This window comes from Eublepharis macularius, chromosome 6 (assembly GCF_028583425.1).
Source record: "Eublepharis macularius isolate TG4126 chromosome 6, MPM_Emac_v1.0, whole genome shotgun sequence".
Lineage (NCBI taxonomy): Eukaryota > Metazoa > Chordata > Lepidosauria > Squamata > Eublepharidae > Eublepharis > Eublepharis macularius.
Genome location: NC_072795.1, coordinates 64,951,519 through 64,978,122, shown reverse-complemented (window position 1 = coordinate 64,978,122; position 26,604 = coordinate 64,951,519). Strand labels below are relative to the sequence as shown.

At 41.9% G+C, this 26,604-nt stretch overlaps 1 protein-coding gene across 1 annotated transcript in view; it reads right to left on the bottom strand.

Moving 5' to 3' along the window:
• ARMH3 (armadillo like helical domain containing 3) overlaps positions 1-26,604 on the bottom strand; it is a 258,948-nt gene that overhangs the window by 206,663 nt on the left and 25,681 nt on the right. The window contains exons 11-17 of the mRNA XM_054983193.1: positions 21,717-21,777; positions 21,449-21,495; positions 19,977-20,052; positions 17,258-17,351; positions 13,425-13,526; positions 10,359-10,417; positions 8,091-8,156 (exon numbers count right to left, since the gene is read on the bottom strand). Of these exons, the coding sequence (XP_054839168.1) occupies positions 8,091-8,156; positions 10,359-10,417; positions 13,425-13,526; positions 17,258-17,351; positions 19,977-20,052; positions 21,449-21,495; positions 21,717-21,777 (505 nt within the window). The remainder of the gene's footprint in view (positions 1-8,090; positions 8,157-10,358; positions 10,418-13,424; positions 13,527-17,257; positions 17,352-19,976; positions 20,053-21,448; positions 21,496-21,716; positions 21,778-26,604) is intronic.

The following is a 26,604-nucleotide window of genomic DNA, read 5'->3' as shown; positions in this document are numbered from 1 at the left end:
TAAAGCCCCTGGACATTGATTGGCTGATTTGGTATAAAGGCCAAGGCTATAGTTAACAAATATTCCAGCTACAGTTGGAACTAGTGTTCAGAATGTTTGCACTTCAGCTTTCATGAAGCAAGTTTGGCTGAGATTAAAATCTCATGTATGCACCAAGGACAGAGACTATATAGAGTCATTATATTTATATCAAAAAGAGTCCAGTAGCACCTTTAAGACTAACCAATTTTATTTTATTGTAGCATAAGCTTTCGAGAATCAAGTTCTCTTCATCAGATGCCTCTTAAAGAACTGCTATATCTTTAAGAGCTGCTCAGATACTGGAATCTGTTTGCAGTGACTCTTGTTGCCACTGCAGTATTGTGACCTGGCAATCATATGAACATATGAAGTTGCCTTATATTAGGTCAAGCGGGTGTTCTATCTAGCTCAGCATTCTCTGACAGCAGCACACCATGGTCTCAGATACATCAAGCACCTACTATCTAAATTTTTTTACCTAAAGGTGCCAGGGATTGAACCTAGGATCAATCCCAGGTATGCAAGGCATGTCTTCATACAACCACAACCCCATATTAAAGGGGATGAACAAAGGCCAAGACACAATATGGAGAAAGGGCTGAATATTACATAAATATATTTGAATTTATCAGCCAATTCTTTGGCTGCATCTGTCCGCTAGTATAAAGTGAAATATTACTGTTTCACCACCAGGTAGAGAAAGTGAGATACTGGAAATAAATACCAGTAGTAAAATACACATTGTGTACAGAGCTTATGTATAAAAAATGCCAAAGATAACAGGGTTATACCTACCTGTAACTGTTGTTCATCGAGTGTTCTTCTGTGCAGGCACACATGGTAACTGCACATGTGCAGGCCAGCTGCGGATGTATCAAAGCTCCAAAAGGTGCAAGTGGGCTCAGCTATAAAAGGCAGGGTGAGCAGATCCCTCCCTCAGTTCACTAAACTGCCAGTGAAGAAGGAAAATTAGCATATTAAAGAGCACATGGCAGAGAAAGGAGGGAGGGATGTGTGCCTGCACAGAAGAACACTCAATGAACAACAGTTACAGGTAGGTGCAACCCTGTTTTCATCATCGTGGCTTCTGTGCAGTCCCCACATGGGAGATTAGTGAGCTAACTTACCTAGGAGACTCTAAAGAGACTCTTCAGGACTGCTTTGCCAACTGCAGCATCCCTTCTGGAGTCTACGTCAATGGCGTAATGCCTAATAAAGGTGGACAGTGTTGACCAGGAGGCCGCTTTACGTAAGTCCACTAGAAAAATGCCCAAGTTAAATGCTGACAAGGAAGACTGGGCTGTTGTAGAATTTCCTCTTATGTTCAGAGGACAAGACTGTTTGGAATGTTTATAACACTACTTGATGAGCTGTATCAACCAGTTGGAGATGGTCTGAGCAGTGACTTCCTGTCCTTTCTTAGATTCTTTGAAGGAAACAAATAGGTTAAGGTCCTTTTGAAAGGCAATAGTCCTATTCAGGTAAAAACACAGAGCACATTTGACATCCAGTGCGTGAAGCAGTCTGTTGGCCTCTGTGGAGGGCAAGGGAAAAAACACAGGCAGTGTAATGTCTTGATTGAAGTGAAAAGTAGAGACTACCTTGTGTAGGAACTGGGGGCTTGGGCGGAGAATCACTTTGTATGCAAACATCCCAAGGAAAGGTGGATCATACCTCTGGGTAATACCTCTGTAACTTACTCACCATCCTTGCTGATGTTATAGCCACTAAAAAGGTTGTCTTGGCTGTCAGAAATTTGAGAGGACAGGTAGCTAGAGGCTTAAAAGGCTTATGCATGAGTATTATTAAAACCAAAGATAAGCTCCACTGAGGAGTGGGTTTGGACACTGAAGAGTAAACATTAGCTAACTCCTTAAGGAAGGATTTGCAGTCAGGTTGGGAGAAGAGGGACTTTCTTTTAATTCCTTCATGACAGGCCGAGATGGCCACCAGATGGACCTTCACAGAGAAATTGGAGAGTCACTGGTCTTTCAACAGGAGTAGATAGCCTAGGACAGATGACAAGGAAGCCAAAGGAGGAACCAAGCCATGTTCACTTGCCCAAAGGGAGAAAGGCTTCCATTTTCCTGAATATGACTTCCGGGTGGAAGGCTTTCTAGCCTGCAAAAGTATGTTTCCAACCTGGGAAGAGAATTCTACTCCAGGGGGAACACTAGCCTAGCTGTCAGCTTCACTGTACCTAAATCGTGGTAAAGGACCACGTCGTCCTGTAAAAAGGCAGGTGACATAGGGAACCTAGATGTCCTGCCCTGTGACATTCTGGACAGGGTGGAGAACCAAGCCCATCTCGGCCAATAAGGGGCAATCACAATCACTGACATCCTTTCCCTCATCATTTTACTGAGTGTCAAGGTCATGAGAGGGAGAGGAGGAAAGACATACAGTTGACTGCCTGACCAAGATATTTGAAAAACATCTCCTAGCGATGACTTTCCCTTGCCTGCTTGAGAGCAGTATTGGAGGCACTTCTTGTTGAGTGAAGAAGCAAAGAGGTCTATGCTGGAAAATCCCAACTGTAGGAATATCAGGTGTAGGAAATCCCTGTGAATGGATCATTCATAATTCCGGTCTCTGGACTGACTTAAGGCATCTGCCAGAGTGTTGTCCTCCCCAGCAAAGTGGATGGCTGAGAGGGAGACCTGATGTTGGATCTCCCATTCCCAAATCAGGGAGAATTTGAGAGAGAGGACAGAGAGACTGTGCCCCCCTGTTTGTTCAGATAATGCATGGCAGTTGTGTATATCTGGACATTCTTGCCCCTGACAAGGTGCAGTAAAGCTCTCAGAGCAAACCAGATAGCCTTTAACTTCAAAATATGTCGCCCGGACTTGTGCTGTGACCAAAAACTTTTCACTTGACTGATTCCAGAATAAGCCCTCCACCCCATCTGAGAGGCCTCTGCATAGACGAAAAGGCAAATTGGTTTGGAACCGAATGGGGTCTCTACCATTAGGTTCCATTCGACGTTCCACCAGGCCAGGGATCTGTGTATAATTCTTGGAATCAAGAACCGCTTGTACAGGTTCTGGTAGTGCAGATGAAAGCACCCTGACGAACCAATCTTGTAATGGCCGTAGCCAGAGTCTGGCAAATAGTGTATCAGTGTCAGAGAGGCCATGAAACCCCTAACAGTTTTTGGATTAGCCTTGCACTTTGGTGCCTGCAAGAACGCACCCTGCTTAGAGTGGCTAGGAACCAGGTTATTCATTCTCTGGTGAGAAAAACCCCAGCTAGCATGGAGTTCAACACTACTCCCACGAATGTTACCCGTTCGTTGTGGAACCAGGGAAGACTTCTCCAAGTTGACCCATAGCCCTAATTGTTGGAGGGTCAACAGGACTAAGGAAGTGTGATGGGTAACAGACTCCCTAGGCTGGTCCACAATAAGCCAATCATTCAGATAGGGAAATATGGTGCAACCTTTTTTTCCCCCAAGGTGAGCAACCACTACTGCCATAACTTTGGTGAACACCTGAGAGGCAGAAGACAGGCCCAAAGGGAGGACTTCTACTGGAACCATTCGGAACCACATTGAAAAATAGACACATTTCTGTAATGAATATTTGTTGGCACCTGAAAATAAGCATCGTTCAAATAGACAGTAATGAGCCAAGAGAGGTTCTCTAGGACAGTAAAACATCCCTCAACAACAACATTCTGAACTTTTTTGGAACAATAAAGTTGTTCAAAAATGGAGATCTAAGATGGGACACGAGCCCCCTGACTCTTTGTCCAAGATAAAGTAGTGGGAATAAACCCCTTCAGAACCGTGGTTTGGAACCAGTTCTACAGCTTGTTTCAGCAACAAGCTTTGTATTTCCTGCACCAACAGTTTTTGAGACAGGTAAGGGTTCGACTGGGGAGTACCATCTGGAGGATGGTCCTGAACTCTAGGGGGTAACCCTCCCTGACTATAGACAGTACCCAGAGCTCCTGGGTGATTTTTTCCCATGCAGGTAGGTGCAAGGCTTGACCAAGAGGGAGGGGGTGTAATAAGGTCTAGGAGGGAACCGTCTGTATATGGTATGACTGGGATGATGCCTAGGGACTTAGCAGTCACCTTATCCTCTTTTATCCTTTTGAGGACATCATCTGTAGTAGACAAGAAAAGATCATTACCTTCAAAGGGTAGGTCTTCAACCCACAATCTATGGTGTGGGGCTAATGCAGAGTTCTAAGCCACCCATGTCTCCATATCACGATGGCCGAGGCCATAGCACAAGCACAAGCACAATGCAGAAGTTAAGGGCCGAAGGGGGATAACCTTTCTCCCTAAAATGTCATTTATCTATGGGGACAGAATGGCCAGCATTCCTTGGAAGACTCTTGCTTTGGAGGGTTTCCGTGACTACAGAATTAGCAGGAGGGTAGTTGAATAAGAACCTGGCCCCATTTTGTTTAGTTTTATAAAGGTTGTCTAACTTCTTTAAAGTCGCTGTCGCAGATGCCAGAGTCGACCAAATTTATTTTGTGACGTCTATCATTCCCTGTATGATGGGGAATGCCACTTGGCCCATTTCCTCAAAGACAACCTTAAACAGTGGATCCAAGGGGGGGAGGGGGGGACGTCTATGATCCCTGACAACCTCTAGACAACTCTAGATGTCAGCTGGATCCAAAGAAGCCGTTCTTTTCTGTGCAGGTTGCATTAGGGAAGGTGGTAATGGAGATAAAGCCGTTCCTAATTCAAGGAAGTCTGGAATTTCGCTGTTTAGAATGGCAGGAACCAAAGCCAATCAACATCTAGGAATCAGCGAAGGCGTTCTCGGAACTGAAGGTAGACTGGATGCCACCAAAGTGGATGGAGCTGAAGGTGAAAATCATTTCTTCTTCTGTGGTCTTGGAGCTGGGTGCTTATCAGCATGCCTCAACTTCAGCTTGGCTTTTTCCATGGTGGCTCGGAAGAAAACCAAGGTGAATCTTTAATAGGAACCATCTGGTTCATATCATTGGCCCTTGAAGCCGAAGTAGGAAGAACCAACTGGTTAGTTATATTGGCACTTGGAGCTGAAGTAGAAGAAAACAACTGGTTCTTATTATCGGCACTTGTAGCTGAAGTAGGAGGAACCAACTGGTTCATATTATTGGCACTTGGAGCCAAAGCAAGAAGTACCAAGGAGGCCCATTCTAGGCGCTGCAGTTCTTTCTTTGCGGCTTTAGGCACTTCGGAATCAGATATACCCTTCAGGGCTGACTCCCAAAGAGCCGCTTTCAGGCACGACACCCACTCCCGCCAGGCATCTGTTGTGCCCATCCAATTGGGTGATCCTGGAATTGCACCCAAGCACTTCTTGAAGAGCGCTTTCAAAGTCATCTTCTAGCTTTCTTTCTTCTTGCTTGAATTTGAGGAGGAGCTCGAAGCATGTCCTTCTTCGGTGGCAGCTAAAGAAGAACTGAGGGAGGGGTCCGCTCACCCCGCCTTTTATAGCCACGCCCACTCAAAAAGCGTGTGAAAAGGCCAAGCTAACATCTCGCGCCTTTTGGAGCTTTGATACATCTGTGGCTGGTCTGCGCCTGCACAGTTCCCATGTGGGACTGCACAGAAGACACGATGATGACTTTGTATTATAGATTTCTGAATCAACAAAATTACTGTACAAGATAGACCACTCGAATGTAAACTCACTGATACAAATTCTAGAGATCCTTTATTGTTCTGTAAAAAAATATATGGCTAATGGGTAGTCAAAAATTTTGCCTATTGGTGAGGAATTTAGCATCTACTGAAAGTTCCTTCAAAGCTTCAACATTTATCATCAAAAGCCAAATGATACATAAAGCCTCAAAAAGTCAAAATCTATGTGCTGATATTTATCAATGACCTCGTTGCAGTTTTATGGCACATTTTATTCATTTTTATAATTTTACTATTTTTATAATCTTGAAGAGCCATCAATGAACAAAAGCCTGCTAACAGTGGGAGCTTCATATTACCACAGAGAAAGGCAAACCCTCATGTAAATCCCTCAATTAGCAAACTTAAAGGCAGCCTGTCCAACTAAAAGCTTGTGTCACTGCATTCTTAAAATCATTCCCCAATTCGGAGTTTAGTACAGTATATATGCCAATGCAACCAATTACTAAACTAGCACTCCATGAATGCACTTAGATTCCCAGAAAACCAGAACATGGACAATATTTAACACATTATTATTTATATAGATTTGTTTAAGTTTTTCAGTGGTATGGGGGGCTTTTGCTATTGTTTTGGGGGCCATGTCTGCAATCCTATGTTACTCTAAGTATTTTAAATATAAATTTTTGAAGTCTGAATGTATGAGAATTACTGCTACAGTATATTCTTCTGAAACCTAGGTAATTTAATATGCTTATTTACCTCATTTATACCCCACCTTTCTTCCCAATGAGGACCCAAAGCAGCTTGTATCATTCTCTTCTCCACCATTTTATCTTCACAACAACCTGATGAGGTAGGTAGGCTCAGTGTCTGTGAATGGCCCAAGGTCATCATGCAAGCTTTCATGGCAGAGTAGGGATATCAACCTGACTCTCCTGGAACCTCAATCCAACACTACACCACACTGGCTCTCAATAAATAAATAATATTTAAATCCACACTGAACTTTCAGTGCTCATTAACAAGATGCTACAATCTATCAGTGTATCTCTTGTAGGTTCTTTAAATTGTGGTAGGAAAGCAATAAACTTGCCGCCCCCCCAGAATTCTTCCAATTTGCATTGTCTTCTGGAGCTGCCATTGGCTCTGCAGGGGACAACACACAAGTAGGGATATGCAATTCGGGGTTGGGGTTTGGAAAAAACACCAAATTTTACCTGATTCGGTAAAATTCGGTATTACCGAAGTTTACTGGTGAACTTCAGGAGCCACGGCAGCAGAGTTTCCTGCTGTCAGCAAAAAAATTACTTCCTGCCTATTTCCAATAGAAAATGCAATTCAGGGCTTTCCAGGGGCCCGGGGGGGGCATTTTTGGACCGAATTTTACCAAATTTGCTGGAGACCTACTGCTAACTGTCCTCCAACAACCAACCAAGTTTCATGAAGATTGGACTCCAGGGGCCCATTTTATATCCCCCCAAAGGCAGTGCCCTCAGCCACCTCCACCTTCAATCTCCATTATTCCCTATAAGGGACGCCATTAGGGTATCCAGAGGGATGGGGGTGGCATTTTGCCAAACAAATCTACAAAATTTGCAAGGGACACAATCCTGACTGTCCTCTAAAGATGGTCCAAGTTTCATGAAAATTGGCCTTCAAATGAAAGTACACCCAGCCACCTCCAATCTCCATGATTCCCTATGGAGAACACTAGGGGAGTTATCTAGGGGGCTGGGGTGGCATTTTGCAAGCAAAATCCATCACATTTGCAAGGGTCTACTCCTAATTGTCCTCTAAATTGTCATTTGTGGACAGTTAGGAGTAGGTTCCCAGAAAATTTGGTAAAATTTGGTTCAAAAATGGCCCTCCCAGGCCCCCAGAAAGCCCTGAATCGTGTTTCTCATTGAAAACAATGGCTGAATTTTACCAAATTTGCTCTGTATTGCCAAGCCGAACAGGAGAATGAATTCAGCATTCAAGCATTTCTAGTCTGGTATACTGAACCCAAATCAGTTGGATTTTTTTTCAGTGCACACTTCTACATACAAGTACCACATGGGTATGTGTAAGTTCCTCCCAAAGGTCACATAGCTGTTCTGGGAGATAATTTAAATTATAATTAACCTCCCCACCTTGATAATTTAAATTATCAAAGTGGGGAGGTTTAACCCTTCTTGCTGAAACACCAGTCCAGATCTCCCCCTCCCTCATAGTTCTTAGGTGCAGCCAGCTTGTAGCTTAAGTGAAACGTTAGAGCTTCACTGTCAGATAAAGAAACTGACACATATTTTAGCCTTTTTAAAGAACCACATCCTGATCCCAGATCTCCTCTATGACTCACAACCTGAACAGGCACATCTGATGCCAAAACAACTGTTTGGCTGGAATGACACAAGAGACATGAGCAGCTGATGATTCCAAGACCCTTTATAAGCCTAACAAAGAAGAGCTCTTAATGAGGAAGACTCACCATTCTATGGAGGTTTACTCGGAAATTCATGTTATCGTCATGTAGAAAAGCATTAGCATACTGGTCCTACCAAAGAAAGAAGCATCAACATACATTTTAACACTAAGCCAAATTAAAAACAACAACATTCAAACAGACAACAACAGGTTAACAGCAGTCCTGATAAAGACTTCTAAGCAGGACCCCTCACTCCAACATTTGTGTAAGCTCAAGAACTCCTCGCTTTCTGGATACCAGCAGAACTTGGAGAAAATATCCAGTTTAATATAAAAGGCATGTCCTGAGAATGGCAAAATTTTTCAGGGCGCTCTCAAACTAGAAACAACCCATATGTCTAAATGCTCCATGGAAATAATTAATCAAGGACCTTTGACCTAACTCTAGAGCTTCCCTCACCCTTCTGGCTGTAATTAATAACCCAGGTTGCAGAAACAGTAACCAGAATATCGTGAGTCCACCACAGTCTCTCCACTCCCCAGCTTAATTCAATCAAGCTCCAAGGTAGAGATTCCAGCCCTGCCCCATCCATTATCAGACTGAATGTGCAATCAAACTGCTGCTCACCCTTTGTTGGACCAGGCCAAGCCAGTCCTCCTAGTGTGATCCCCTTGTGGGACACCTTTGGTGGTTACTTTCAAAGCCACCAATAGAACTCTAAATTTCAACCATGACTCCAATTCTGTGAAGCTCCTGCTCCCCAGTTGATGTAATTAAAGGTACATAAAAATCGCCTTCTGGACCACCTACTCTAATAGCTGGTTCTACACCCAAAGCCTTCTGCCCTAACTTTATGGTTGGCTTCACCCCCAGATCTACTCTCTTTTCAAGATTAGACAACATGTGTTTTTCGTTTCCCCCTTATTCTAAACACCCCAGCTTGCCTTACTGTTAGCTGGCCTCTTCCTCCAGGTTCCTCCCCAAAAGATGCCAGTTCGTAGGCAAGAAGTCTTGAGCAATGTTTTTATTGGTTCATTGTATACCACAGTTTTGCTTGTTACTATTCTTGCCATTCCATTTTTCACTCTATCTTGTTACGGGGAATAAAGATTTCTCTTATTCAAAGGATCAGTCTCTCTCTTGCACCTTCAGAGTACTGCCTCAGATTAGGACACAGGTATACACTAGATAGTTTAGCTTCAGATTTAATTAACTGCTCCAGTGATAGATGTCTAACTAGCACACAAAGAGGATGCTCTGTGCCGGATGGGCCCTACATATGTATTGATTTGGGTGACATTTCTGAGCCTCTCAACAGAGTAGTGTTAAAACTTACGCATCCTAACTCAAAGGATCAAGACATTGTATGGTGCTTTGCAGATTTCAGAAAGCAGTTTCTCCTCTTTCCTCTAGTAATGCAAGAAGAAAGCTTTATGGTGCCATTTTGATCCTTTTTCCTCTAGTAATGCAAGAAGAAAGCTTTATGGTGGCATTTTGATGGACCCATCACCAGAGGAATTATTACAGTTTGTGCCACTGGAAGATGGCTCAGCAGTCCTCAGGCACAGCTCATTCCAAAATCAACTCTAAATCAAGTTACATTTTGTATAATACACAGCCAAATACTCACTCCCTTTAATTCCATGGTCAAACATGCTGTGCATAAACACAGGCGATAGTTCTTTGTCTTCTGTTATCCATATGCCACTCTAATAAACTCAGGTGACAACTGAAGGAGCTAATTGCTGATGTTTTTGATAAAATAAAGCAGTCACTTCACAATATCTTGATACTTTTTGGAAAACAAATCACTGCAGAACACTGATACAGAATGAGCTGACATAGGTAAAAGAGGCCGTGCTTTAATGGTAAAACAAGCAAAACTAAACATTGCCTATTAGAACTTGGGTTTAAACTTGCACTTCCATTAGAAAAATGAGACCTCTCTGTGGAGACTGAAGTGATCCAAGGCACACCAAAGTCAAAAGCTTTCCAGTTCTGTCCATGCTATCCTCACTGTACTTTGCTTGCCTTAGTTGTACTTGAACAGTGTCTCTTCTTATTCTAGTAGTACCAATCTTCCTTTTACAGCCAAGAAGATGGTTCTAAGTGACCTTCCACATTTTGATACACTAAACAATCTGTTGTAGAATAAAAGTAGAAAACTCAAGAAGCAGAATTGTTTGGTTTATAGTCTCAGCCAATTATATCTGTAGTAGTTGTAAATTCAGCTTCCAAAAGAAAGGAGGGAGATGAAATGCAGACATAGTGTCAGGTCACAGAGACTGATGCATATCTAATGAGAAAGGGGGCACAGGCAAGGGGACTTACCTCCGCTATGCAGGTCAGGATAATCAGACAGAGCTTGCCACTATGGAGCCGGTGTTCGTCTGCAAATGAACAACAACAGGTCCCACATGAGCCACTAAGCCTTGATCTGTCAAAGGGTCAGTATGCAAATCAGGAGGCAGAGCCTCATGGGCTGAAAAAGAGCAAGAGATGAGGCACCAGCAGCTTTTTATCTCCAGCTCAAAGCTGTTACTCTAGCAGAGGAACGACAGAATCCCAGAGGTCTATAACAAGGCCTTTCCTATCAAGCCCAAGGCTGCTTTCATACTGTTATCTTTTCACATCTCCAACACTGTATTTGTTGCTGGTTTTGACCTGTTGGCTATAAGAAAAGGCCAATTAGCCATCTACTAATGCTGTTAGAGATTAATTTAATTTGCAAATAACAGTCTATGTTACTTCTTATCTGACAGTGTAATAAACTCTAAGAAGTATACTGATAAGTGACTATCAGTAACAAGAGGTTAGAAATACCTTTAAACCATGCTACCTTGTTCTCTAATAAGCAATCTGTGGAGAAAAAAGGGGAACAAATAACTGTTACTAAGTGATTGGGGCTTCCTTTGCCACACAAGTTGTAACTAAACTCTAAATGTTGGGGCTCCAGTCTGTGCTAGTCCACGATCTGTCCAAATAGGTGATAGTGACAACTGCATGGGCAGCTGAGGTGCAAACATGCCTTAAACATAAAAGGTTTCTTGTGTAGTGGAGATTGTAAGTCTATTCTTCTTAGAATTATTCAAAGTCACAAGAAAAAAAACAGTTTTTGTGAATTTCCTATGCTAGGATTATGTCCTAATTTTCCTTACATGTCAAAGCAAAAGTAAGAAAGATTTGGGTTTACCCTTTTAAGGGCTGTTTTAATGAGCCTAACTTCACTAGCCATAAAAAAAAAGCCTTGCATATTGCGATGCATTTAGAAGCGACTCAGAATATAAACAAATGGTGCAAAACAATGGCAAGAACCCCTTGATATGGATTAAGATTGTTTAGTCTCCCTCAAAGACAAAGTCATTCCAAATAGTGAACATTTTAAACAGTGGTTATATGTAGGGGATAGTGATATACAACCGCATGTATATACTCGGGTACAGGTAACATGCTGGTTGTCAAGTGATAATAGTTTTTAAAAGACAAGCTAAAATGCTTCTTTTCTGACTCAGCCAAAGTAGTGGCCCAAGAAAGCTCAAATACCCTAGAGCCTTGTTATCTTTTCATGGCAAGGCTTATTGTTCAGGTGCTGCCACAGTCATATCTTTCTTGGGGATTACATTGTAAGCATTACTGCTCTATGCTAAGCATTTGTGCTTTAAATTACTCACATTGCAAGTGACGTACAACGTTTGACAGCACATCATTGGCTATAGATCTGCTGCTATGTAAAGCAATGCTCTGTGTTTCAGCATCAGAACAACTGACTACTCTTTGCAAGCCCTGAGCACATTACAAAAGTAGCACAGTTCCCCTGAGAAGGATCCTAATTTTGGCCTTGTGTAGCGGATGGGGAGAGAGTCGGGGAGGGGGGAGTTCTTGTACCACAATCAGGTGCCTAACTGAAGTTTGTTTCCTCCTTATCTTTAGCAAAGGAAAAGTGGTACTAGGAAATTTTAATTAATAGAAAACATCAATATAAGATGGTGGCTAGGAAGATTTATTTATTTATTAAAAAGTTATATGCTACCCCACCAAGCACTTAATATTGCTAACAATCAATAGCAAAATAATCCAATTAAACTGGTATGACAGGAGAGCCACTACAAGCAGCACAGCGTTTAAATCTTGTAACTAACCACTGCCAACAACAAAGTTAACCTGTAATCAACAGATGAATTCCTTTAAAACAAAGAAAGAATGAAGGAATGAAAGAACAACCCCAACAGATGTTATTTTAAAAATAAATTAAGCAAAAACTGTAAATTTCTTTTCAGAAAATGCACAAGGCACAACTGAATAAAAATTAACTTTATGGTTTGCTGCTTGGTGTCTTCATATGTAGTGACAGAAACCAAGTAGGAAATTTAAAAGAAACTGAATAATGCTACCTTGCTAGGGCTGGGATCAAGCATTTATAGTTGATGCTTTAGCTTTTCCTCAGAAGTTGATTTTTGGATACTGTCTAAGTTGGGATCCAAGTCAGATGCTATAGGCTAGTACCCGTTATTCATATCTGTGGTACAATGGCTAAAAAACATGAGGGAAACGTGTTTTCACTATAGGAGCAGAGTCAACTAGGTGAGATTTATCCTGTGGAATGCCACAGGGTTCTATTTGGTTTCTCACACATACATGTGTGTGTGTGCATGCACATGTGTGTGTGTATAGTGCCAAAGAATGAAATCATCTAGATCTCTGAGGTTGAGTATCATCAATATACAGATGACATCAGGCCCTATATTTCATTTTCCAAGCCTCTGGATGCATTTGCCCTGAGGATGTGGTCAGGTAGCTAATCTTCATGCAAGAGTGGCATAGACAGAACATATATGTGCACATGCATGATTCAACATCACCAGAGACCCCATCTTGACAGCAATCAAGGAAGCTAAGCTGTACTTTCTGCCCCCTAATGTTAGCCTTCCTATCCCATTGTACCACCCTTGTCAGCCAGACCACAAGAAACACTACTAGCAAGTATGGAAGAGTGCGCTGCATTCCATTCTTGGCTCAGAGTTCTGTAATGTGCACTGTCTCTCTTGGGCAACCTTTGAATGGAAGATACTATACATCATGGAACTCTCAACTTCCTCCCCTCCCCTCATGTAGCTGAAAATTGGATCCACTTTGCCTCCTAGGGAGGACCTGCTGCGACTCCTGTGGTTATTATGAGTAACATTTTTCGCTTTCTGTATTTGTCTTCCCTCTCTTCAGCATCAGGGCTCCCTACTCTCCAGTAAAGAGAAATCAATTCATTCTCTCAATGAGCAGAACCTTCATCTCCATGGGGAGGCCAGGTAGATTTTGTATGCAGACCAACCAGCAATGCTTCCCCCCTCCCCCCACACGAAACAGATTTCAGAACTGTAAAGCTGTGTCAATGGAACTGCTTACCTTTGGTGTCCTGCATGACAATGGAGCTGTACTTTAAGAAAGTTATCAGCAAGTTGCTAGTCTGCACATCAGCATCCAGAGGCAATTCCACGGTACTTATAACTGGGAAAGATCAAATAAGATCTGCTCATCATCAGCACACACAATAACAACACCACCAATAATAATAACACCCACTCAGAGCGGTTTACAAAGGATGCCATTATTATCCCCACAACAAAACACCCTGTGAGGTGGGTGGGGCTGAGAGAGCTCCAGAGAGCCGTGACTAGCCCGGGGTCACCCAGCTGGCTTCAGGTGGAGGAGTGGGGAATCAAACCCAGGTCTCCAGATTAGAGTCCCACGCTCTTAACCACTACACCAAACTGTCTCTTTCCAAAGATGCCTAATGAAGGTAAAGAAGATGCTCCTATAACAGCAGCATCCAATCTTTCATATATTTTTCCTCATAACTGTCTGTAGTGCTAAGCAGTGCTTATACAGATATCACAATCTTGGGGTCAAAAACAGCCAATGACAACCAGCTGAACCCCCACCAACTCAATCAGGCAAAAATCATCATCGGTCAAACACCAGAAACAGAACACTCACACAAAATTTCATTTAGGCAGAGCTCTCACTACCCCCAGCTCTAAAGTAAACAAGCAGCTCATCTTTTCACTTTGGTTCATTCTACTGCTTCCAGATCAGATATGTCCCTCTTTTGGCACTATCAGTATCAACCTCTCCCACAAACCCATTTGTCGTTCCTGTTTAACTATTTAGTGACCTGTACAACAAGACTTGCACACATTTTCAAGGGTCAGAGGGTATATGGAGGGAAATCATTCTTAGCTGAAGACCTTGGAGCATTTAAAAACCATATCTGAACTCTTAAAACATAATGCCACAATGCTCCTTCCAACCCTATGTGTACCTTGCTGCCTTCTCTTATGGGATTCAAGTAAGAGCCACAGCAGATCAAGAGAGTACTCAACTTTGAGTAAAACAGTTTGACAGTTATTTAGCCAATAATGTATCTCTTTCGTGCTTACTCAATGTTTCTCAAACTTAAGAGCAAGATCATAAGGCCAACATTTGATTAAGCCCCCAGGCCCTGCTGTTTCAGTCCTAGATCAATGCCTGGATCCCATGGTCAACTGGCTAAAGATGAACAAGCTAAAGCTGAATACAGACAAGATGGAGATAATGTTAGTCATAAAGGCTAGCATCCTAAAGGGGATTTTATTACCCATTTTAGATGAGGTGCCTTTCAAATCAGTAGAGTTAGTTAAGAACCTGGGGATACTTTGGGACCTGACTTGGGATACAGAAGCAAATCGACAGTGTTGCTAAGAGTGCCTTTTTCAACTACACTGGGCTCTCAAACTGAGCTGGGTTTTGGATGCAATCAACCTGGCGACACTGATCCATGCCACTGCAGCCTTGAGCCTAGACTAGGGCAATACTGTCTACATGCTGTCTACAAACCAGAAATTATAACTGGTACAGAATGCAGCAGTGCATTTGCTGACAGTAGTCAGCCAGACCAGTCATATGACAATGGTATTAGATCAATTACAACTTGTTTCCAGATCCAACTCAAGGCACTGGATTTGACCTTTAAAGCCCACATATTTGAAGAATTTCTCCCTATAGGACTCACACTCCCATATGTAAACCTTATAGTCGCTCACCAAGGCTTGCTTTTTGTTCCTTCCATGAGAGAGGTTAAAACCAATGCGGCCTGGGTGAAAATGTTTTCCCATGGCAACTATCTCTTCAGAATGGTCTACCAGTGCTAAATGTAGTAGGGCAATACATCCTCTTTGGCAAATTAAGATACGCACGGCTGAGCTACTCAGGTGGGCCTTTGGCTGAATGACAGTTTTATTTGGAATTAGTGGGTTTAGGGTGTTGTTTTTAACTTCTTTATCATACAATACATTGTTTGTGTAGACACTGCTGCTTTGAGCTTATTCAGGAAAAGCAATTCAGGAGAGCTAGTTTGGTGTAGTGGTTAAGAGCGCAGGACTCTAATCTGGAGAACTGGGTTTGATTCCTCACTCCTCCACCTGAAGCCAGCTGGGTGACCTTGGGCTAGTCAGGGCTCTCTGGAGCTCTCTCAGCCCCACCCACCTCTCAGGATGTTTTGTTGTGGGGATAATAATAACATACTTTGTAAACCGCTCTGAGTGAGCATTAAGTTGTCCTGAAGGGAGGTATATAAATCGAATGTTATTATTATTATTAATATATAAATAAAAACAAAACCAACTAAGTAGTAAGGCTGCTGCTCTTGGCTCATCACTAACAGATCACTCTGCACAGCTGCATACCTACCATTGCAACTGCCCCCTAAATCGATGAAGATTTAGCTAATACGTATTCAATAGCCATAATTGTTCCTGCTGGAGCTGCTATGATGCACATCATGAATGAATATTTAACAGCAGCAAGCAAAATCAGCACTTAAGATACCATGGTGACAGGCACCTTAGACGCAGTTCAAGCAACAACAGGAAAAGGCTGGTTTGAAAAAAAAACACTGTTCAGAAACAGTCACTGCTTATCATAGGCTCAACCCCTGCAGCACTGAATCTTTCACGGAAAGACCAGGTATTATTTTGAAATCTGAAAAGGTGTTTTAATACAAGTTATAAGCAAGATTCAGAGGAACTGGGTTTCAGACCTTAAGCCCATTTGCAAAGTCTGGTGGCATTGGGAAGTGCTCTTCATAAAATTAGGTTCCACCTAATTTTTTTTAAAAGACACACCTAAAAATGGTTCTGCTTTGAAGTTAAGGAGTCCAGAACCACTTATGAGCCAAAATAAAGTTATTAAATTCCTAGGTTTGGGGGAATGGGTAGGAATAATTCTGGCATGTGTTTTAAAAAACAGAGCAAGAAACCATGGGAAGCAAGACTAAATAGACTCATGCTCAAGATCACATAGTAGGGATGAAAAGCATAACAATCTTTAACAGCATTGGTACAGGTCAAGATAAAAATTGCCTTATTATTGTTAATCAACCTCCCAGCAGTAGGAAGACACTAGTTACTATGCCAGCCTGCAGTATTCTGAGTTTGTCTACAAATGAGATAGAGAGAGAAAGAGCACAAACTGAAGGTAAGCACACAAATTTTGCCCATTGTATAAAAAGTGTGTAGGCGGATGCATTTGCAATGAACAATTTGAAAGAAGCCTAAGCGCTCCCAATCCTCCCAATCATATGGAATACATACGCAGAGAGGTAGAAGACATAATTTTTTTAAACTGAGGCTTTTGATATCCATGGCAACCAAGCAGAATTTATCCTCCTAGAGGAGAATACTCTTCTGCCAGGATATCAGAATGACCTGAATAGCAGCTATGAGAGGGTAACACATGCAGCTTTCACCCCGAGATGCTTACAAACAGAGCTCTATTCAAACCCATCTAATTCTTCCATTAAGCCATTTGTGACGCACAAAGCACTCAGTAAACATGGGGGAACTAGGCAATCAGGGATGGGCAATTGATCCTGATTTCTTCAGAATGACCCCATCAGCTTTGCAAGCCCAATTACATAGTGGTATCCTATTTATCAAGGACAATTGCTTTCACACTTCACAGAAACAGTCCCAGGGATCATCTGGGGCTAGTTTATGACTGAGGTACATAAAACCACCAGCTCTGTGGTTTTATGACTGAGGTACATAAAACCACCTGACTGGTGGCTAGATGGAACTGAAATACTTGGTTTTAGGAGAAACTTGGCTCTGTATGGGCAGAGAAGGCCAATTGGAACCTCAGCTCAGGATATAGCCATTGCCAGATACAGAGGAGCAAAGCAGAGGATAGAAATGGCTCACCATCAGAAGAAGGTGGTGTAGTACCAAGTGGTGTTACTGGAGTTGTTGGAACTGGGCTGACTGGCATCGTCACCAATCCAATTTCAGGATGACTCTAGAAACCAAACACACATATGGCAGGTTATATTCCAAAAAGTCTATGCTAGAATGTGGAAGGCGCATTTGCTCTAACTCTACACCACTCCTGGCACTCTTAGCTAGTTCTCTTCTACCTGGACTGAAATCTGTCACGTTCGTCTATGGGGAAAACCTCAAACAAAAAACCTCAATGCTCACAGTTTTCTGCCTTGCAAAATACACAACTGATGTTCTGACCCTATCCCACTGTCTTTATTTGTCCTTTATATATTCCTCCTTAAAGAGCAGTCAGCACTATAGGCACATTTGCCCACCTTTGGTGGCAGTGCCCCAAAATCAAAATATTCTGGGAGGAGATACTAAAGCAAATAAAATTAATAACGAACTACAACATACCCCTGGAGCCCTAACTAATTTTTTTGAATCTATGGCAAGGGGTAAACGTGCCAACGCCTCAACGAGATTTAATTACTAATCTACTTGCCATAGCAAAATTATCAATAGCATATTTTTGGAAAAACCAGTCTCCACCATCCTTGAACCATTGGTACTCCAGAGTGTGGGACCCGCTCATTATAGATAAAATAACAGACAATTTATCGGCTAATTCCTCGAAATCTAACTATTATGAAAAATGGTGGTCTTTCTTAAATTTCATTGACGAAACTGAAACACTTCCTCCCAACCATCTATACCAAGATATATTGAAAGTCTAGCACTATGAACTAAACCAACTATACCAATATACTGTGACTTATTCTTGTGGTATATGAACTACAATTATAGTAAGCAAGTGTTTTAAATGTTTTTCTTCGAAACCTGCAATCTTGTATAACCAATATATTACTCCATGTATTTGCTATTTAATGTTTATTGTTATTGTTTCTGTTTTATAATTAATAAAAGTTGTTTATTAATTTAAAAAAAAGAGCAGTCAGCACATCCCAGTACTTAATCCATATGTGTCAGGAACAGGACTACAGGCATTTTATTGATACTCCCTGCCTTCTTCTACTAGTTCTTCACATTTCATCTCAGCCAACAGTACCCTATCTAATTTCTGATTTAACTTTCTTCTCCACAGGGTTCCATTTGTGTCACAGTCAACCAAGAGAACAGGCAAGATTTCAGATCAGCATACTATTCTATTTTATATCCAACAGTGAAGTAATGAAGTCTGCTTCACACAGTGCCTTTGATATCAATGCACCTCCAAATGTTCTCTCAGCAGCAAGCAGAGCAATGATTTGAAATGTGTTCTAGAACTACCAACCTGCTTTTAATTACACAGCACTTCATGAACCTTCATGCAGGGGCCTGTTATGAGAGGGAACTAGAATGTCTGCTTAGTTTATTAATGGACTCTTCATGAGGACATCTTCTCATAAGAGAACAAGAACACATGGCTAACTGCTGTAGACTCAACTTTTGAAATCAATGTCCAAGGCAAGCTTTGAAATAAACTGCCTATTGAAATATTACAAACCAACAACCCTGTTTCCTTGAAATAAAAGGGTGCATTTTTTTCTGTAAGAGGATTTTATAACTCCTGTGTCAGCCAAGGGATAACAGCACAGCCTAGCAGCAAGACACTGGCACAGCATTTCTGAAACAACTTCAGGTATGGTTGTGCAAGTTACAGCATACCTTCCAAAAACCTGTAAAATCAACACACACTCTTCTTTAACCCTATTGTGCAGCCTACAGCCTATGCAAACCAGATATAAACAGAAAAAAAACCTCAAGTTGTAGATAAGATTTTGATGTTGTTGCAAGCAAAGTACCCCACCTTGTATGTTAGGCTTATAGCTTGAAGGAACACTGGAGTAAGCAATTTATCTGAGCACAGTAAGCGTGCTATTGATCATAATTCTAGCTGTATCAAATTCAAATTTAACTGGAAACAGCATCACTACATTATCTACAGCAGAACAATGGAACACTCAAGAACCCCACAGACAAGAAATGCAGAGGAAAAACACCTAAACTGGCTAGCCAGAAAATCCACAAGTTGAAAAACAGAGACAGAAACAGTACAAGATAGGAAGTCAAGGGCACAGACCAAGGAACTGTGTTCACTAAAATGCCGTGGCTGATAAACTAACAGTTTTTTTTAAAAATTACTGTTATTAAATAAAGAGGCAGCTATGAAAATTAACAGTCGGAAGTCAGGATGGAGCTATTTTGAATGCCAATCGCTAGAGAGAACTAAGCTAAGCCCTTGATTCCAGGTGACTGAATAAATCTTTGCTGCCCTGCCTACACTGCCCAGTTTGCTACTACCATTAAGCCATCCTACAAATTCAAAATACTCCTTTATTTACTAAGGACACACTGCATTCTACTTTGAGATTATTACAATAACAAACTAACTGGGAATTCTCCCAGCAGTCCTGCAAGCAGAAAGATGAGCCTTCAGCCCTTTTGGGGAGTGGAAAAAGAGAAGCATAAGGCATATACTCCATCAATTCAAAAGAAGGCCTTTCATGCCAAAACAGCCATTCAAGTATACCATTATGAGTAACTACATTTACAGGATGAGTTCTCAACAGATCATAGCAGCTACTTCCAACATACTGAAGGTATTCTGCAGCTTAGCTTCCATTTCTCATTCAGGTATACAAAATGAGTGGTATCCCACCTGTGCCAAGACAGTGATGAAGTTTCGGTTCAAGTGAACAGCTTCATAAAGGGCCAAAAGGATAGCCTCATTGGTTCTACAAATAAAGAAAAAGAACTCACACACATACAAGGGACACACACAGGTTACACACAGGAACACTCCCTCCCCCGCCCAATATCACGCACCATCTCTGGACTCCAACTGGATAGATACAAAGGAACCCCAATGTCTGAAAACTTTTTAAGAACTGATACATGGAAAAGTCAGTTCCTTTCAGAATGTCTTCCCTCAGGACTTCTGTATATAATTGGCTCTTGCCAAAGACCTCTACATTTCCTGTCTTCTATGAAAGGATCACTTTAAGGCACATGCAAGACAAGACAGCAGGATATTCATGATTAGAAGTCACAATTAAGGAGAAAAAAAACGAACAGTAGCTGCCCAGAGATCAGGAGAAGATTCAGATCAGGGCCATGGCAGGAGGATAGTTAAACCATTTCCCCCACACTACTTGTCCATGTAGTTGCTTTATGTATATCCCACTTTTTCCCCCAATGGCACCCAAGGCAGTTTACATCATTCTCCTCTCCTCCATTTTATCCTCACAAAATCCCAGTGAGGTAGATTAGCTGAGTGTGTGTGACTGGCCTGAGTGAAAGGCCGGATGAAACTTAATAGATACTGTTGGATACCTGTAAATTTGCTTACTTAGGGCAAACAGCAGCAGGTTAAGTCAAGAAAATCTGTAGAAGTGTAAAGGCTTAGGTTTCCCCTCCTCAGTTCCAGCATCCTGATCCAACCAGCCCAATTTCCCCCACAACTGTTAAACATGAAAGCCTTTTTTGGAAAACACAGGAAAATCAGTAATAGATCTCTCACCATCACATCTAGCTTAGCCCTTATTCTTCACAGTAGCACTTAACATTTAGCATTATATAAAGCTTGAAGTGTTTCCCATACAGTGGCCTGCCAGCTGCTCCTAGGTTCCCTGCCCTAATTACCCACCCAAATTAAGGATAAGAGAGTATTGAGGCAAGGCCATGCCATGCACTGAATTCAAGAACTGAGTGTCAAAGTGCAGCAAATGAGTTGTATGCAGCCTGCAAGGTAATTTTACATAATCAGTGATAATTTGGGGAATTAGATTTCAATTCGGCAAATCCTTCTGATACATTATTAGTGCTGAACAAGCTGCCTGACCTTGCTAAACAACTCAAGTGCTGCATATGACATTTGCTCCATTTCCTCTCTGTCCATGCAAAAGTACAAATGGTTTTCCCCTAACAATTCAGATTGCAACTTGGCCCTCAGCAGATATGATCTGTGCTAATTCACTTGTGCATCAGAGTGCATGCAAACAACTCCAGCACTATCTGCTAAACGAGTGCTAACCTCCCCCCATCGCTTTATGTTTTTACATGAATTTCAGCTCCGGGAAAAGGCAGCACTAGGCAATATTTTATACTTTTCAATCAGAGTGGCATACTTACTGAACTGAGATTTTCTCATCAGCATCAGCTATGAACATGCTGCCCACCTATGGAAAGAAGCAGTATTGCACAGCCTTTTAACACATGAAATCAAACAGAGCCAGCATACAACTCTCAAAGCAATACTGGTACTTTATGCTTCCCCTAGACCTTGAATCCAAGCCTAACAATATCAATTGTTGACTTTCCCCTGCATTTCTGTCACTAGTGTTGAATCAGGCCCCCTTGTACTGCAAGCACTAACTAGTAATGCACACAAGTTCCTTACCATATTGGTCAAGGCTGAGAAAAAGCCACTCTGATGTTCTTCTTCCTTGTCTTTGTACTGCCTGAATGAGAAGGACATTAACAGAAAGACAGATACATGGCAGATGCAGAATTATGTATGCAAGAAGTTATTTGACCAAAATCTTTAACAGTATTTAAGTAACAGAGAAATACTAAGTATTCATCATCTGGTACATTTAAAGATAGCTGTAAAAGATATTATGAGGATTTTTAATCATCTGTAGTTGTGGGAAGGTGCTGGTCAATAGCCAAAAGAAAAACTTTTTCAGGAAGAATTTTCACTAACTACTTGCCTAAAGCAATCATCATCGCTTTATTAATGGTTAATGTTAACCAGGTTTTCCATCTGACGAGAATTTGAAACCAGGATTTTAAACTGGTTAGCAAATCCTAGGTGAAAAGGGATCCTGGCTAATCCTAATCATATCAATAGTTAATGGCAACAGAAGGAATTCATACACGAGAAGGGAAGGGGGGGGGGACACTCATGACTTCTTCCAAACACCTTCCCAGTATTTTAAAACAGGGTTCAACACGTCCCAGGCACTACATTGCCATGGCACCTAGTATTTTCAGCAATGATTTTATTATAGTGTTTCTCAGTGAGAAGTACAAAACTTATTTATCATTTCACACCAGAATATGTTTTGTATGGCATTAAAATCCACATGCATGAAGTTCTTGTAACTGCTTGTTTATATGTTAATTTTACTATTCAATGATGGTAGAGGAATTCATTTGGGAACTAGCTGCTTTCTATACTGGCTCTGATATTCAATTAAATGGAGTTTTTAAAGCAATAATGGAATTAACAGAAATACGAGAGAAGGTAGGCTAGGGTTAGTTTTTGATTGTGGCAATGACAACCAGATCTATCCTTCTGTATATAAAATACTGGACATTATTCAAAGCAATGACAATTTCTATAAGAATGGAAAATGTACATACTCCTTGACCAACATAACTTGGTCCAATAAAAGATATAATTTTACCTCCTCTCTCTCTCTCTCCTGTCCTTTGAGATACACATTGTAGCCTCCACGTACTGACTCAGTATATTGTACAATTCTATCAGACACATACATAGAAGATCATGGTCCTCAACCTCAAACACTCTTTATGCAAGCCTTCAAGACTGTCTCAGACAAAAGTCCCTTAGAACTCTGCTATAGGAAAGGCATTTCTTCTGCAAAAACCACCACCATTGCCTACACATAACCAGTAACTTTACTGGCTTGACAGTTCATTAGGCTCAGTAAACAGTCACTGAAAGTTTAAGATGGTTCAGAGGAAGTGTGTAAATCAGGGCAGAGGTGGTCTCACCATGAGGCAGTTACCACAGGCTCTATTAAGTGGAGCAAGTTTTGCCTTTAATTGCAGTTTTGTGTTAAAGCAGTTTTGTTTCAATAGAGGGTGGGAGCAGGAATGACTACATGAAGGGGCATATAGGCTTCTTAGGAGCACATTGTCTAGGACAACATATATCTTGAACAAGAAACTCAGATAGCAATAGCTTGGATTTGCGTCCCAATGATACCTTTGCGTCCCAATGATACCAAAGGACAAAGCAAAAAAACCTGAAGTTTGTAAACAATCAGATCCAAACCAAAATCACTTTCATACATCAAATATGATGAGAACCACCTCCCTTCTAATTGGCAGGTCCAACATCAGCCCATGGCAAAGTGGGGAAAGTGCCAGGGCCTGTACCGTCTAATGGGGAACCACTGGTGCTAACTGTCTATTCATACATCTCCTCTCATGCCTGTACTCACGCTCTTCCACTGCCTGCTTGTGCTTTGTCACGTCTGCTCCCAGTTGCATATGCTGCCTAGCACTGTTGGAAAGGGGCATGTCGGTGATGCACAAAGCATCAGCATTCCTGGGGGTCATGGCACCACCCATCACCGTCAGGGAAAAAAGATGCAGGCAGTGTCAGCAGCTGTGACTGCAGGTGGTGGTAAAGTTTGCAAGTGGGCAAAGTAAGGATGCACATGCATGCGGGAATAAATGAGTGAGAGGTCAAGGTGAACAGAGCAAGTTTTGTCTTTATTTTCAGCAGGCCAGCCATGGAGACAATTTCTAGAGCTTTCTAGAAGACTAGGAGCAGCTCTCCTTCCTTTGGCATTTTCCTGCCAAAAAATCACATGACCAGGAGGAGGGGAGCTATTCCCTCAGTTTTCTCCATGCCACTGCCAGAGATCCCTTAGAAACTACGGTTCCAGAGAGTTCACAGCAAGGGAAGAGGGAGGGATGTGTGCCTACACAGAAGATCACTCGATGAACAAGTTACAGGTAAGTGCAACTCTGTTTTCATCTTCGTGGCTTCTGAGGACTCTCACATTGGAAGAGTAGCAAGTGCACTTACTGAAGGAGGTGAGTGTGAAGCCCTCAAAGTAAGACTATGGAGTACCACCTACCCAACAGATGCTTAATGTCTCATTGACATTCACCTTGAGGGGCTTTTAAAGAAGCAGGGAGCTCTCTAAAAGTATCCCTGACAAAGTACAAACAGAAATGTGGCAAGGAAAAAACAGTGCTCTGGGGGAGAAAGTCATGCAAGGTAAAGGGCATTGAATGACCATGCACACAAGAGGAAGTGTAATAGCCTCTATTAACCTAAAAGAAAGCATTGTGTTAGGATCCTGAAACCTGAATTGAGTCTGAATGACCAATACTATCAAAAGAGTTGGGGGACATGAGAACTGAAATGAGAGAATCTTGGCCATAGCACTGGACAAATTAACATCGTTGAAACTCTATAAATGGGGAGGGACATGGCTTAGAACCCACAGTGTCCTCATTCCACAGGTGTATGTGCTGTATACTAAAAATGAAGCACCATGAGGTTCAAAAAGTTAACAAGGAGTCATACTCCTTACTTGGAGTGCCTTTGGGAAACCAAAAGAAAGAGGAACATTTACAATGCAATCCTAAAAAGAATTACACCAGTCTAAGCCCTCTGAAATCAGTGAGCTTAGACTGGAGTAACTCTGCTTTGGATTGCACTGTTAGAGTGTTTAAGCCCCAAACATAATCAATTGTACAAGAAGCAGGATCCAAGTGCTGCTATAGCCTCAGCAGACTTTTGCCCACTTAGAGGTTCAAGATGTGGTAATCAAGGAGCTGCAGTTGCCACTCAGAAAAAACCTGAGACTACTGCTATATGCAGGAAAAGGAGCTGACCAAGTTGTCAGCGGGAGTGAAAGCACAGCAGATCCATATCAAAATAATGAAAACAGTGAAGCGGACATGATGGGGCCAAAGAAAGGACAGACAGCATGCTGTATAAATGAACCTCGTGCTGCAGCAAAAACAGCCAATGGATAAAACATAAAAATAGATTACCTTGCCAATAAATTAGTAAGGGCATTCCCCAATGTGGGGCTACATGGCAGCAAAAGAGCAAACAAAAAGGCAAACATGGACCATCACAGTGTGTGGCAAGGCCAAATAGCCTATGTCTCCAATCAGAGTATCTAGAAGTTGGTGATAGTAAGTTAAGGAAAACATACTTGCTTTATATTGCAATGACACAGAGCATTTGCAGTAAAACAAAAGACAAAGAAAGATAAAGTATGTCTTAGTACGCTAGGTGACAGAAGTAATAGCAGTAGTAGTATGACAAAGTCATCTTGCAGAAGACCAGGAGCCACCTGGAGTCACACCCTAATGAAAGAGCCCCCCCACACACACACACACAGGGATGGCCCCTAAGATGGCACTAACTCTCAGAGTACAACATCACAAAAGTGCCCTGGGAAAAACAGAGTACTGAAAGCATGAAAATGGTGCACATGTGCTCTGTCTAGGAAAAAAGAAAACAAATCTGGGTATCCCTTGAAGCGTGAAACTTAAACCAAAGACCAAATTCTACCAAGGTGTCACATACAGGTATGTAAGAACACAGAAGTGCAACTGTAAAAGTGAAAAGGCTGAACTATCTTAGTAAAATGTGGATCGACTAAGACTGAAAAGGCAAAGGAAATTCTTTTTCAACTAGTAAGACAAAAAAAGGAGGTTGCCCTGGAAAAGGTCAGTAATCAACCATCAACACAGCAAAGAAAAAAAACACTATATTGTATCCTCAGTTTGGATAGTCTTGTTGTCATGCATTTTACAAAAAACTATGGCATTATAATTCCCAATGTGGGACTGCACAGAAGCCATGAAGATGAAAACATGGGCATGGAGGGTCCTGATTGCACTCTGCCTAGAACCCCCCCCCACACACACACACACAACCTGGAACTGGTGCTGTAAGTCAGGCTGCAAGGATAAGCAAAAGACTTCCATAAAATCTTCTCAGGAGAAATTACATTGGAGCCTACGCTTCAAACAACGTAACAACGTAACTCTTCTGGCAGTCCCAGATTGTCCAGAGGAAGGTAAACTGGGCCATTCTAACTTAAAGCTATACAAATGAGGCACCAGAGCATAACCAACTGTTTTGAAACTACTGCAATTATTTGGTCCCAACAGCAATGCTGCATGATTGCCACCACCAATGAGCATTGTTTTAATCAAAAAGACAAGAAAGTGAGAAAAAGGCAGCAGAAAATGTTACCACCCGTTTCGCCTCTGAAGGTAGGGGCACAGAGAGCAGGACTTGAGAGGATGATCTTAACTGGCGGGTTGGATAATATGGGAGGGGACACTCCTTCTGGCATTTTGGCCCCAAGCCATTTAAGGCCTTAAAGGTAAGAACCAGCACTTTGAACTGCATCTGGAAACACATGGGTAACCAGTGCAGATCTTTCAGCACAGGGGTGATATGATCTCTGTAACTAATCCCTGGCCACTGCGTTTTGGACCAATTGAAGTTTCCTAACAGTTTCCAAAGGCAGCACCATACACAGTGCATTACA